This window comes from Cyanistes caeruleus, chromosome 34 (assembly GCF_971803275.1).
Source record: "Cyanistes caeruleus chromosome 34, bCyaCae1.hap1.1, whole genome shotgun sequence".
Classification (NCBI taxonomy): Eukaryota; Metazoa; Chordata; class Aves; order Passeriformes; family Paridae; genus Cyanistes; species Cyanistes caeruleus.
This window is the reverse complement of record NC_141735.1, coordinates 1554347-1568004: the sequence shown is the minus strand read 5'-3', so window position 1 is coordinate 1568004 and position 13658 is coordinate 1554347. Positions and strand designations below refer to the sequence as shown.

The following is a 13658-nucleotide window of genomic DNA, read 5'->3' as shown; positions in this document are numbered from 1 at the left end:
ATGACGTAACAGGCGAGCCTCCCGCTGCCATTGGCGACACCGCGGGCGCTGACGAGGCGGGGGCGGAGCCAAACGAGGGGGCGGGGTCGGGTGATTTCACGTGATTATCGCAGGCCCCGCCCTTTCCCGGGTGTCCGGGGAGCGGTCATCCCGGCCAGCAGGGGGCGCGCTTTGTGAGGCCGTGCCGGCGCTCTCCGGGCCGCAGGGAGCTCTCTGTAGGCCCCCGCCCCGCCCCCGGGGGTCCCCTCAGCCCCTTTCCCGCCTCTGCGGCCGCTTCTGCCCTCCTCAGGCAGCGGTTCTGCGCTCCCGTCCCCGCAGGGGAAGGGATTGGCGCTTCCCCGCCCTTTAGGAGAGTGCAGGCCTCTCCTACAGCCCCTCTCCGCCTTTAGGTGGGTACCCCAAGGGGCGTTCCACCCTACAGGAGACCCTATGACTGGAGTGCGGGGGTGCAACCCCCCCCCAAAACGCTCCTCCCTCACGAGAACCTCCCCGGGACCCCTTGTGCGGAGCGATCGTGGGACTACAACTCCCGTCGTGCACTGCGCTCCCCCAGCCGCGCGCAGGCGCAGCTTCTCCTTCTCCCTCTGCTGCCATGGCAACTGCGTGGGCCCCATCGTTCTGCGCATGCGCACCAGCGCCGAGCTGCGGCGGGAGGGCGGCGCGCGACCATTTCGAGGCGCTGATTGGTCTAGACGCATCGTCCCCGCCCACCTGCAGCAGGTGCGAGGCGCTGATTGGTTGTCTCGCGCAGGCCACGCCCATCCCGGCACCGCCCCCCCCGCAGTCGGGGCGCGGCCGCCGCCCCGCACGGACGGGCTCGCACCGCGCTCCGCTGCCGCCATGGCCGATTCCGCCGCGCAGTTCTCGCTCGTCTCCTCCACCTCCTCGTCCAGCTCCGTGAACTCCTCCTCCGCCTCCTCCGCGCGGGCCCCGCTCGGCGGCTGCACGGGCGGCAATTCCATGTCTAGCGCCGGTAAGGGCCGGGCGGGGCCTGCGGGGCCTGAGGGGGGTGAGAGGGGTGAGGCCTCGGCGGGGGCGTGAGGCGAAGAAGCCTTTGGGCGTTGGGTGTGAGGTAAAAAGCGGGTGGGAGGGGCAGAAATAGGGAAGGAAAGACCTTAAGGGAGCGGTTATTTGGGGCAGGAGGCCTTTGGGGGGGGCAGATATGGGGGGAAGCAGCGTTTGGGGGCTCGGTGTGAGGTAAAAAGTCTTTTAGAGCGGGCTGGAAATGGCGGGGGGAAGAACCTGAGGGGGAAACTGAGCGAGAAAAGGCCTTGGAGGAGCAGATTTTGGGGAGCAGAGACTTGTGGGGGGATTTGAGGGTGATGAGGCATTTTGGGGGTGGGTGAGAGGTTAAAAGGCTTGGGGGGCAAAAATGGGGTGGTTGAAGAAGTTTCGGGGTGAAATGAAGGAGAAGAGGCTTTGGGGGAGCACAGCTGGGGTGAAAGATGCTTTTAGGGGGGTTTTAGGGAGGAAAGAGGTGTTTAGAGGCATTTTAGAGAATAAACAAATTTTGATGTGGAAATTTGGGTGGTGAAGAAGCTTTTTAGAGGCCAGTTTTGATGGGCAGTGACACCTCCACCCCCACATCCCTCAGAAAAACGTGGAAAATTCCGCAGGAAAGGGAGCATTGATGTTTTTTGGGGTCGGGGGGGGGGTCGTTGGGGACCAGCTGCTCCGTCCGTCTTCCCCTGGGATTTTGGGGAGGGGGCATTTCCCCCTCCCCCGGGCATTCCCCCCCCTTCCCGCGGTCATTCCCGGCCATCCTGACTTGGCAATTCCCAGGATTTCATCTCAGCTTTCACACCTGGACACCACAAAGCCCCAAAACTCGGCGGTTTCACCCCAAATCTCACCCTTGGGGGGGGTGTCCAGCGCCGAGAAGGGCGGGTGGGAATTTCGGGGTGACATCCCTGCGCCGCTCCCCGCACTAAAAGCTGGGAAAACGGGGTTAAACCACCCCAAAAATTCGGTCCAGACTGGAATTTTCCTCGTGGTTTTTGCGTCACCCTAAAAAATTCGCCGGGACGAGTCCGCAGCGCGCCGGCCCCGCCTTTCGGGGGGGGTTTTTGGGGGGGTTTTGGGGGGTGCTGAGCTCTCACCCTCTGTGTTCTCTTGCAGATCCCTCCAATTCTTCCTCCTTCTCCTCCTCTTCCTCCTCCCAGCCCGTTTCTCTCTTTGCGGCTTCACCAGGCAAGTCTGCCCCTCTCTCCTTTCCTTTCTCCTGCGCTCCCAGGAAGAAAAATGTCTTGGGGGGGGAGACCCCCACCCTAAAAAAGCCCCCTGGATTTTGGGGGGGTCCCCAGAGCCACTTTGGGGACACCCAGAGCTGTTTTGGGGTTCCCCAAGGTCGGATTTGGGGTCTGATGTTACATCAAGGGGGAGTTTCACCCCAAAATAACCCCTGGATTTTGGGGTTTTCACCTGTTTTGGGTGTTGAGGGGGGCAAATGCTGCTGAGCCCCCCCCAGAAATGCCAACAAAGGGTTAAACTTTCCAAAAATAGACATTTTTCTTTTTCTGTCTTTTCCTGCTCTTTGAAATGGTTTCTTCTCTCTTTTTCGGGGTGACCCCCCCGCCCCCCGAGCTTTTGCCCCCCACCCCCCTCCTGCACCCCAAGGCTGCTGCTCCCCACCCCCAGCTTTGCACGGCCCCTCCCCCCGCTGCTGCTGAAGGTGAAAATCGTCGTTTTTTGTGGTTTGGCCTCAAAAATTCCTGCCCCCCCACCCCCGACCCCCGACCCGCCTGCGCCGTGTCCCACCCGCCGCCGTCGGGGGCTTCGTGTGACCCCCCCGAGCTGAAATTGAGGGGGAGAGACCCCAAAATCCCCCCCCTAAAACGAGGAGGGGGCTGAATGGCACCGCCAGCCTCGCTCCAGACCCAAAACTGGGGGATTTAACCCCAAAATGAGAGGGTTTAGCCCCAAATTGAGGCTCTCAGTGGGGTCACCCTCAATTTTTGCCTCCCACACCTGCGGGTTTTGGGGTGTCCTGCTCCCCCCACATCATGCTGAACCCAAACCGAGGGGTTTTAGCCCCAAAATGGAATTTGGGTTTGGCCCCAAAATAGGCGTTTTTAGTCCCAAACTGGGGTCTCTCCCCCCCGGATTTGGGGGTGTGTTTGGGGGGTGGGGGGAGCCTCTGTGCCGCCGCTTGACCCCCACCTGCATGGCCGGGCTGGGGGGACCCCCGAAATTCAGTGGGGGGACCCCAAAACCGTCCCCACGCATGGTTGGGATGGGGGGAACCCCTGAATTTTGGGGAGGGGGTTCCCCAGCATGGCTGGAATGGGGAGGGGACCCCAAAATTTCATGTGGGGACTCCAGAACTGCCCCCACCCCCGGCATGGCTGAAATGGGGGGGGGGACCCCAAAATTCCGTGTGGGTTATGCTGTGGGGGAGGGGACACACAGGAGACCCCCAAAATGCCACGTGGGGGCTGGAGTGGAGGGAGGGGAACCCCAAAATTCTGTGTGGGGACCCCAAAATTCTGTGTGGGGACCCCAAAACCATCCCCTGACATGGTTGGGATGGGGGAGACCCCAAAATTCTGTGTGGGGACCCCAAAATTCTGCGTGAGGACCCCAAAATTCTGTGTGGGGACCCCAAAACCAGACCCCAGAATTCTGTGTGGGGACCCCAAGACTGCCCTCAACATGGCTGGGATGGGGGAGACCCCAAGATTCTGCATGAGGACCCCAAAATTCTGTGTGGGGACCCCAAAATTCTGTGTGGGGTTCCCAAAATTCTGTGTGGGGTTCCCAGAACCAGACCCCAAAATTCTGTGTGGGGACCCCAAAATTCTGTGTGGGGTTCCCAAAACCAGACCCCAAAATTCTGTGTGGGGACCCCATAATTCTGTGTGGGGACCCCAAAACCGCCCCCCGCCATGGCTGGGATGGGAGGGGACCCCAAAAGCCCCGCGGGGGTGCACGAGGTCACCAAACGGGTGGGACAGAGTGGGGGACACACAGACAGAGGAGGGGACAGGGGGACCCCAGCCCCGCCTGACGCCGTCCCCGTCCCCCAGCAGCGTCCCCGGGCGGGCGCGAGCGGGGGGCGTCCCCGGGGGGGGGCCCCCAGAGCCCCCCGGAGTCGCCGGAGTCGCCGTTCGAGGTGGTGCCGGACAGAGCCGCCTTCGACCGCGAGTTCGGCCCCGCGCTCGGCCAGATCCCCGAGGGCCGCGTGTGCCACTTCCCGCCCAAACCCCGCGGCGTGGCCGGAGCGACGGCGGGAGTGACCGCAGGAGTGACCGCAGGAGTGACCGCAGCAGGGGTGACCGGCGCGGGCAGGGGTCCGGCCCGGCCGCCCCCCGGCTCGGCGGCGGCGCTGGAGGAGGTGTCGCGCTGCGTGCGGGAGATGCACAGCTTCACCAGCGAGCTGCTCTCCTGGGACCTGGTGGAGCGCAACGGCGGCCACGGCGACGATAACGGCGTGGCCAGTGATGGGAACGGCGTGGCCAGTGATGGGAACGGCGTGGCCAGTGATGGGAACGGCGTGGCCAGTGATGGGAACGGCTTGACCAGCGCTGGGAATGGCGTGGCCAGTGCCGGGAATGGCGTGGCCAGTGCCAGGAATGGCGTGGCCAGTGCTGGGAATGGCTTGGCCAGCGCTGGGAATGGCATGGCCAGTGCCGGGAATGGCGTGGCCAGTGCCGGGAATGGCGTGGCCAGTGCCGGGAATGGCGTGGCCAGCACCGGGAATGGCGTGGCCAGTGCTGGGAATGGCTTGGCCAGTGCTGGGAATGGCGTGGCCAGTGCTGGGAACGGCGTGGCCAGTGCCGGGAATGGCGTGGCCAGTGCTGGGAACGGCGTGGCCGGTGCCGGGAATGGCGTGGCCAGCACTGGGAATGGCGTGGCCAGTGCTGGGAACGGCGTGGCCGGTGCTGGGAACAGCGTGGCCAGTGCTGGGAACGGCGTGGCCAGTGCTGGGATTGGCGACAGCAGCCTCGGGAAGGGTGTCACTGGTGTCACCGGTGTCACCGCCATTGGGAATGGTGTCACCGGCATTGGGAATGGTGTCACTGGTGTCACCAGCACTGGGAGTGGTGTCACTGGTCTCACTGGTCTCACTGGTCTCACTGGCATTGGCAATGGTGTCACTGGTATCACCAGCACTGGGAATGGTGTCACTGGTGTCACTGGTCTCACTGGCATTGGGAACGGTGTCACTGCCATCGGGAATGGTGTCACTGGTGTCACCAGCACTGGGAGTGGTGTCACTGGTGTCACCGCCATTGGGAACGGCGTCACCAGTTTCGGGAGCGGTGTCCCTGGCATTGGGAGCGCTGTCACTGCTGTCACCAGCCTGGAGAGCAACGTCACCGTCAGTGGGAATGGCCTCGGTGGCACCGGGAATGTCCCCAGAGGTGTCCCCGGCGTAGGGAGCGGCGTCACCGGAGGCGTCCCCACCGCTGTCCCCAGCGCTGTCCCCACGGACGCCGACAGCTCCGGTGACTCCGACGACACCGTCATCGAGGAGGCTCCGGGCCAGCCCCCCCGTGCTGTCCCCAGGGATGTCCCCAGGGATGTCCCCAGTGCTGTCCCCGTCCCCGCCGCCGCCTCCCGGGACTGGGAGCAGGAGCGCCAGACCCTGCAGGCGCTGCAGGAGCTGGGGGAGCCCCCCCGGCCCCCCCCGGCCGGGCCCCTGCCCCACCTGGCAGGTAAAGCCCCAAAAATGGACTTTTGTACCCCAAAACGGCGCCGACGGCAGCGGGGGGAGGGGGGGCGGCTGCGAAAGGCCCCAAAAATGGGGCAGAGGAGGAGGAGGAAGGGGGAGACCCCAGCCCAAAATGCTGCTGGGAGGGGAGGTTCCTGTGCGCTTTGTTTTGGGGTAAAATCCAGGGATTTGGGGCCAAACCCGCCGGCACGCTTGGGAGGGGTTAATTAACGCCTGGTTTTAATGGGGGGGTGTAATTAAGGCCTGTGTGTAACGAAGGGGCTCCTTTAACGAGGGAGGGTCATTAGCGGGAAGCTGGGCTCAGTTTGGGCTGAATTGTGGTGAATTTTGTCCCTGTGCTGGGTGGGGAGTGACACAGGGACCCTTCTTGTCACCCCCTGTGTCCCCTCCTTGTCCTCCTGTGACCTGTCCTTGTCACCCGCTGTGTCCCTTCCTTGTCCTCCCTGTGTCACCCCCTGTGTCACCCCCTGTGTCACCCATATCCTCCCTGTCACCAACCGTGTCCTCCCTGTGTCCCCTCCCTGTCACCCTCCATGTCCCCTCTGTGTCACCCTGTGTCCCCTCCCTGTCACCCTCCATGTCCCCTCTGTGTCACCCTGTGTCCTCCCTGTCACCCCATGTCCCCTCCTTGCTACGCTGTCCTTTCTTTGTCACCCTGTGTCCTCCCTATGTCCCCTCCTCTTTCTCCTGTCCGTCCCCTTCTTGTCACCCTGTGTCCCCTCTTTGTCAACCCCCATGTCCCCTTCCTGTCCCCGTGTGACCCCACTGTCCCCCCGTGTCCCTTTCCTGTCACCCCCTATATGACCCCGCTGTCCCCCCGTGTCCCCTTCCTGTCACCCCCTATATGACCCCGCTGTCCCCCCGTGTCCCCTTCCTGTCACCCCCTATATGACCCCACTGTCCGCCCGTGTCCCCTTCCTGTCACCCCCTGTGTGACCCTGTGTCCCTCCTGCTGTCCCTCCTTGTCCCCTCCCTGTCCCCCCTTGTCCCCTGCTGTCCCCCCGTGTGATGTGGCCGTGTCCCCCTTGTCCCCTCACTGTCACCCCCTGTGTGTCCCCTCGCTGTCCCCCCGTGTGACGTGGCCGTGTCCCCTCTCTGTCCCCCCATGTCCCCCGCTGTCCCCCCACGTGACGTGGCCGTGTCCCCCTTGTCCCCCCGCTGTCCCCCCGTGTGACGTGGCCGTGTCCCCCCGCTGTCCCCCCGCGTGACGTGGCCGTGTCCCCCGTGTGTCCCAGCAGTGTGGGATCTGCTGTTCTGGCGGGACGTGAGGAAGAGCGCGGTGGCCTTCGGTGCCAGCGTGGTGCTGCTGCTGTCGCTGGCCACGCTCAGCGCTGTCACCGTGGTGGCCCACGTGGCGCTGGCCCTGCTCTCGGTCACCATCAGCCTCCGCGTCTACAAGGCCGTGGTGCAGGCGCTGCAGAAATCCGAGGAGGGGCACCCCTTCAAGTGAGTGCGGGTTTTGGGGTGTCCCCCCCGCTTTTGGGGGGTTTGGGGGCTTGGGGACACCCGATTTGGGGGCTTGGGGACACCCGATTTGGGGACACCCGGCTGCTGGTCTGCTCTGGGCGGGGGAAGGGCTCGGGTTACAGGGGGGATTTTGGGGTGTGGGTGGGGATTTTGGGGTGTGGGTGGGGATTTTGGGGTCCAAAGGGGGGTTGAAGGAGGATTTTGGGGTGTTGATGGGGACTTTGGGGTGTTGATGGGGATTTTGGGGTGTTGATGGAGATTTTGGGGTGTAGTTGGGGATTTTGGGGTCCAAAGGGGGGGTAAAGGAGGATTTTGGGGTGTCCCCACCCCAGTCTCTGATCTGGACCTGATCCTGTCCCCCAAGACCTTGCAGGGCTTGGGCTGAGGGGGGAATTTTGGGGTTCAGACACAAGTTTTGGGGTGTAGGTGCAGATTTTGGGATTCAGAGAGGGATTTTGGGGTTCAGTGGGGTCCCCCCTCACCTGTCCCCCCCCCCCTCAGAGCTCCCCTGGGCCCGTCCCCCGAGACCTCCCGGGGGTCGAGATGGCTGTTGTAATTCAGACAGGAATTTTAGGCTGTAGATTCAGATTTGGGGAGGGGGTTCAGGGAGGGGATTTTGGGGTTCCCCCCTGAGCTGTGCCCCCCTCCCCAGAGCTTACCTGGACCTGGACGTGACGCTGTCCCCCGAGACCTTCCAGGCGCACGCGGCCGTGGTGGCCCAGCACCTGAACCGCGGCCTGCAGCTGCTCATCCGCCTCTTCCTGGTGGAGGATCTGGTGGATTCCCTGGAGGTTCGGAGCCTTCCTCCCCCTCCTCCTCCTCCTCCTCCTCCTCCACCCCTGGGACCCCCCCAAAATCCCCCCCAGCACCCCCCCAAAATCCTCTCCTGTGCTCCCCAGCTCGCCGTGGCCATGTGGTTGATGACCTACGTGGGAGCCGTTTTCAACGGCATCACCCTCCTCATCCTCGGTGAGAGACCCCCCCCCCCAAAAGTTGGAATTTGGGGGATGGTGACCCCTCCCCTCCCCCCAAAATTAGCACTGAGGGTGGGGGGGGGTTCCCCCCAAATAACCTCCACCCCTCCCCCGTTTTTCCCCAGCCGACATCTTGGCCTTCAGCGTCCCGCCCCTGTATGAGAAGTACGAGGTGAGCCCCAAACTGAAGAGAACCCCCCCAAAATCAAGGGGAACCCTCCAAAATCAAGGGGAACCCCCCCAGGAATGAAGGGGCACCCCTGAAACCCCCATTTCTCTCCCCCCGCTCCAGGTGCAGATCAGTCACTACATGGGCCTCGTCCGCCACCAGACCAAGGACCTCATGGCCAAGTAGGTGCTCATGGGACCCCCCAAAATCCTGGGGACCCCCCTAAAAAATCCTGGGACCCTCCAAAAAAATCCTGGGAACCCCAAAAAATCCTGGGACCCTCCCAAAAATATCCTGGGACCCTCCCAAAAAATCCTGGGGATCCCCAAAAAATCCTGGGGACCACCAAAAAATCCTGGGACCCTCCCAAAAAATCCTGGGGACCCCCAAAATCCTGGGGATCCCCCCCCCAAATCCTGGGGATCGCCAAAGAATCCTGAGGACCTCCCAAAAAATCCTGGGGACCCCCAAAAAATCCTGGGGACCCCCAAAAAATCCTGTGACCCCCCCAAATCTTGTCTCCCCCCCTCTCTCTGTAGGATCCAGGCGAAGCTCCCGGGTCTGGCCAAGAAGAAGCCGGAATAAACCCCAAGGTTGGGGGGGGGAATTTGGGGGTACCCAGCCCCTCCCCCCCCCACTCCGAGCTTGTCTTCTCGTCCCCCCCAAACTCCACCCGCCCCCCCAAAACTCGTCCCTTTTCCCCAGTCTCACGGTGACGTTTGTCTGTGCCCCCCCCCCAGCTGAAATAGGGGGGGCTGAACCCCCAGAATTTCTCCCCCCCCCCGGGGGGGCCCCCCCAGCTCGTTCCCCCCCCCCCCTTTTATTTTTTTAACGTTAATTGAGGTGAAATGTCTGTAACTGCTGTAAATTGGGGAGGGGGGGCTCAGCCCTTCCCATGGCCCCCCCAAACTGCACCCCCCGAGCCCCCCCCTCGCTCCTGGGGGGGGGGGGGTGGGTAATGGGGGATCCCCCCCCCCTCCAAAAACCCACCCGCGGGGCTGCGGCAACAATAAAACACCGCGACAACGCTGGGTCCCCTGGTGCTGGTGACACCCCCAGAATGCCCCTGGGACCCCCCAAAGTGCCCCTGGGACCCCCCAGAATGTCCCTGGGACCCCCCAAAGTGCCCCTGGGACCCCCCAAAATGTCCTTGGGACCCCCCAGAATGTCCCTGGGACCCCCCAAAATGTCCTTGGGACCCCCCATAATGTCCCTGGACCCCCCCAGAATGTCCTTGGGACCCCCCAAAGTGCCCCTGGGACCCCCCCAGAATGTACCTGGGACCCCCCCCAAAGTGCCCCTGGGACCCCCCAAAATGTACCTGGGACCCCCCCCCAAAATGCTCCTGGGACCCCCCCCCAAAATGCCCCTGGGACCCCCCAAAATGTACCTGGGACCCCCCCCCAAAATGCTCCTGGGACCCCCCAGAATGTCCCCGGGACCCCCCAAATGTCCCCGTGTTCCTCTCAAAGGTCCCCCGAATGTCCCCGGGGGTCTCTGGGGGGGTTTATTGGGGGGGTCGCGTACAAGGTAGGGGGGGGACACACACACATAAATAAGGGGACACCGAGGGGGGGTGACGGTGACACCGAGGGGGTGACGGTGACACCGGGGGGGGGTGATGGTGACACCAAGGGGGTGACGGTGACACCCGGGTGTGGCTGGGGACACCGGGACCTGGGGACACCGGGGGGGGGGGGTTGCTGGTGTCCCCACTGCCCCTGTGGGGTGTCCCCTGTCCCTCCCCCCAGTGTCCCCACCCCGGGGGGCTCAGGCGGGGGGGGGTCCTGTGCCCCCCACCCCCACTGCGGCCTCTTCCTCCTCCTCCTCCTCCTCCTCGGCGGGAGCGGGGGCTGGCAGGGCTGGGGGGGACAGCGCTGTCACCTCCTGTCACCACCCTGCCCTGTCACCGGTCCCCTCCCAGTGTCCCCAAAGCCTCCAGCAGCCCCCAGGGTCTCAGTGTCCCCAGGTGCCACCCGACAGTGTCCCCATCACACCCTCCAGTGTCCCCATGTCCCCATCACACCCCCCCAGTGTCCCCATCACACCCTCCAGTGTCCCCATCACACCCCCCCACACCCCCCCAGTGTCCCCATGTCCCCATCACACCCCCAGTGTCCCCATGTCCCCATCACATCCCCACAGTGTCCCCATCACACCCCCAGTGTCCCCATGTCCCCATCACACCCCCCAAGTGTCCCCATGTCCCCCCCCACACCCCCCCAGTGTCCCCATGTCCCCCCCACACCCCCCAAGTGTCCCCATGTCCCCAGCATCTCCACACCCTCCATGTCACTCGTCACCAGGGATGTCCCTGCAGGTGACACTCTGTCCCCTGTGTCCCCTCTGTCCCCCTGTCCCCGCTCACCGGGGGTGTCCCTGCAGGTGTCACTGTGTCCCCAGTGTCCCCTCTGTCCCCCCCCATCCCCGCTCACCAGGGGTGTCCCTGCAGATGTCCCCCTGTCCCCCCCGTCCCCGCTCACCGGGGGTGTCCCCGCCGTGTCCCCGCTGTCCCCGCAGGGTGTCGGGGTGCGCGGCCAGCGCGTGCCGCCGGATGTCACCGAGGTGCAGCGAGGGCAGGGGACAGGAGCACAGGAGGCAGCGCAGGCGGTGGCCCCCGGCCTCCAGGTCCAGCAGCAGCTCCGCCCGCAGCCACCCCCGCAGCGAGTCCCCGGCCACCGGCCAGGCCTTGGTGGCCCCCGGTGACACCTTGGTGGCCCCCGGTGACACCTTGGTGGCCCTCGGGGACGGGGGACGGGGCCCTGCGGGAAGGGAAGAGCGCGGTCAGTGAGGGGGACAGAGGGGTGAGGACCCCTTGGGGACAATTTGGAGACAATTTGGGGACCTGGGGCTGACACTGCGGTCGTGGGAGGAGCCACGGGGAGGGGCGGGGCTGAGGGGCTGGGTGTGGTCTGGGTGGGGCCGGTCTTAAAGGGACCGTGTCCCTTTGGAGGGGCGGGGCTTAGTGGGGGCGTGGCAGGGAGCAAAGGCGTGGCACTTTAAGGGGAGGTGCCAACAGCTTAAAGGGGCGTGGCTTTGATGGAAGGGGGGCTAGAGCCGAAGTGGGCGTGGCCAATGTAGTGCTGCACCGAATGAGGGCGTGGCCTGAAGTTAAACGGGTGTGACTCAATGAAAGGGGCGTGGCCACATTTAAAGTGACAGCACTGCTCCTAAAGGGGCGTGGCCACATTTAAAGTGACAGCACTGCTCCTAAAGGGGCGTGGCCACATTTAAAGAGACAGCGCTGCTCCTAAAGGGGCGTGGCCACATTTAAAGAGTGCTGCTCCTAAAGGGGCGTGGCCACATTTAAAGAGTGCTGCTCCTAAAGGGGCGTGGCCACATTTAAAGTGACCCCCACCCCTCTTAAAGGAGCCGCACCCCATTTTCCCCACCTCCCCAGCCCGTACCTGTCCCGCGGCCGCCGGGGGGTCCCTCGGGGCGGGGGGGGTGTCCCAGGTGGGCGTCCCAGGAGCGCAGCACCAGCTGCTTCTCGCGGGGTCCCCAGGCTCCGGAGTAGGGATGTTTCTGGCGGATGTGGCGCTTGATGGTGCTGAGCTTGAGCGTGGCCAGGGCGCTGCCGCACACCAGGCAGCGCATGCCGTGCCGCGCCGCGTTGAACTCCATCAGGTACTCGGAGCGCCAGCGCTCGTGGTAATAGCGGCGGTGGTCCCGGCCCGGTACCCGGCTCCGGCCCGGCCGCGACGCCCGCGAGTCCCGGGGCTGCTCCTCGGCTTTCTCCCGGGGCCGCTTGTGGGGTTTCGGGGGTTTCTGGCGCGGGGAAGGGGCTGCGGGGGGGAGGTGAAGGGGTTTGGGGGGGATTTCAGGGGTGGAGGGGACACATCCAGGGTTAGGGGGAAGAGGTGGGGCAAGGCTGGGGGGGTCTTGAAGGGACAGGGAAATGGGGGGGGCACAGGGCAGCTTAAGAGAGACGGGGGGTTCTTAAAGGGGCAGGGTCCTTAAATGAGGGGGGTGGGAAGGGAGGGGCTGATCCGCAGGGGACAGCGACATCTTAAAGGGTCGGGGACATCGGGAAGGGACAGGGCCACCCTAAATTCCTGTGGGCATCCTAAAGGGACAGGGCCACCCTAAATTCCTGTGGGCATCTTAAAGGGACAGTGCCACCCTAAATTCCTGTGGGCATCTTAAAGGGACAGGGCCACCCTAAATTCCTGTGGGCATCTTAAAGGGACAGGGCCACCCTAAATTCCTGTGGGCATCTTAAAGGGACAGGGCTCCTTTGGAGGGGTAGGGATGCCCCAGAGGGGCAGGGACGTTCGGAATCGGATGGGGGCGTGTGAAAGGACCAGGGACATCCGAAATTCCCGGGGACGTTGGAAAGGGAACATTTAAAGGGGTGGAGGCATCTTAAAGGGACAGGGGCACCCGAATTTCTATCAGTGCATCTTAAAGGGACAGCAACCCGTTAAAGAGGCAGGGCCATCCCAGCCGATGACAGGAGGATGGCGAAGGGCTGGGGACCCCCGGGGCTCGGGGGGCTTCTTAAAGGGCCAGCGCTGCTCCCATTGTGCGCCAAGGTAGGGGGGGGGTCCCACCGCACCCCCCGTTCCTCCCCCGCCGTCTCGGTGCTCACCTGGGCCGGCCGGGGTCGGGAGCGGGCCGGGGCCGGGCTGGGGGGCCGGGGGCTCCATGGCGGGGCCCAGGGCGGCGGCGGTGGCGGCGGGCGGGGGCCGACCGGGGTGGGGACGCTGCCGTGGGGCCCCTGGGGCTCCTTTAAGGGCTCCTGGGTAAATTTAAAGGGGCCGCACGCCTTTCCCATCGCCCCCCAGAGCCCGCCCCTCCCCGCAAGTGAAGGCTACGGGGGGGGGGCGATGAATTGCCGGCCGGTCTCAGCCCACCCCCATCCCCAGAAGAGCCATAGCGATGGTTTTAAAAGGGGATCCCCCCAGGAGGGCGGGAAGGAGGAGCCCCTGGATGCTCCCCTCCCCCATGCACCCCCCTCCATCCCCGCCCCCACCCCGCAGCATGGCGCGGGGGTGCCCGGAGCGATGGGGGCACCCATGGAACCCCACCCCTCCCCCATCCCGGCCCGGCCCCGCCCTTTTGGTCCAGAGGGGGCGTGGTGGGGGTGAGGCCACGCCCTTCTGTGGCTGGACCCGCCCCGTCCCGGTGCCCCCTCCCAGTGCAGACAGGGACCCTTCCCCCCAAAATCGGGGAGAACCCAGGGGTCCAGCACAGCCCCACAAAATCTGGGCCCGCCCAGGAGTGCAGGAGAGATCCCCAAATTCGGGAGGGCCCAGGTGTCCGGGAGAGCGCCCCAAATTCAGGGAGGGTCCTGTGGTCCGGGCCGACCCCCAAATTCGGGGAGGGTGCTGTGGTCCGGGCCGCCCCCCGCCCCATCCTGGGGTCTCCATCA

The 13658-nt window shown here is 64.6% G+C and overlaps 2 protein-coding genes across 7 annotated transcripts; one reads left to right on the top strand and one right to left on the bottom strand.

Annotated features, from left to right (window-relative positions):
• Positions 1-137: 137 nt before the first annotated feature.
• On the top strand, positions 138-9310 carry RTN3 (reticulon 3). Of its 6 annotated transcripts, none has more exons than XM_086870936.1 (9): positions 771-973; positions 2119-2190; positions 4029-5657; positions 6910-7120; positions 7794-7932; positions 8041-8110; positions 8241-8287; positions 8408-8466; positions 8824-9310. In XM_086870936.1, exons 1-9 carry the CDS (start codon positions 841-843, stop codon positions 8867-8869), a joined length of 2406 nt encoding a protein of 801 aa, XP_086727062.1. In that variant the 5' UTR covers positions 771-840; the 3' UTR covers positions 8870-9310. The 6 variants fall into 6 exon arrangements, with proteins under 6 accessions (XP_086727065.1, XP_086727062.1, XP_086727061.1 ...); XM_086870935.1 differs by having other exon boundaries at positions 4026-5657; positions 6913-7120; XM_086870937.1 differs by having other exon boundaries at positions 772-973; positions 4026-5657.
• Positions 9311-9738: 428 nt separating this feature from the next.
• On the bottom strand, positions 9739-13218 carry ZFTA (zinc finger translocation associated). Its single transcript, XM_086870934.1, has 4 exons — positions 12876-13218; positions 11692-12069; positions 10768-11046; positions 9739-10146 (listed from the first exon to the last, which is right to left on the bottom strand). Exons 1-4 carry the CDS (start codon positions 12931-12933, stop codon positions 10055-10057), a joined length of 807 nt encoding a protein of 268 aa, XP_086727060.1. The 5' UTR covers positions 12934-13218; the 3' UTR covers positions 9739-10054.
• Positions 13219-13658: the final 440 nt, after the last annotated feature.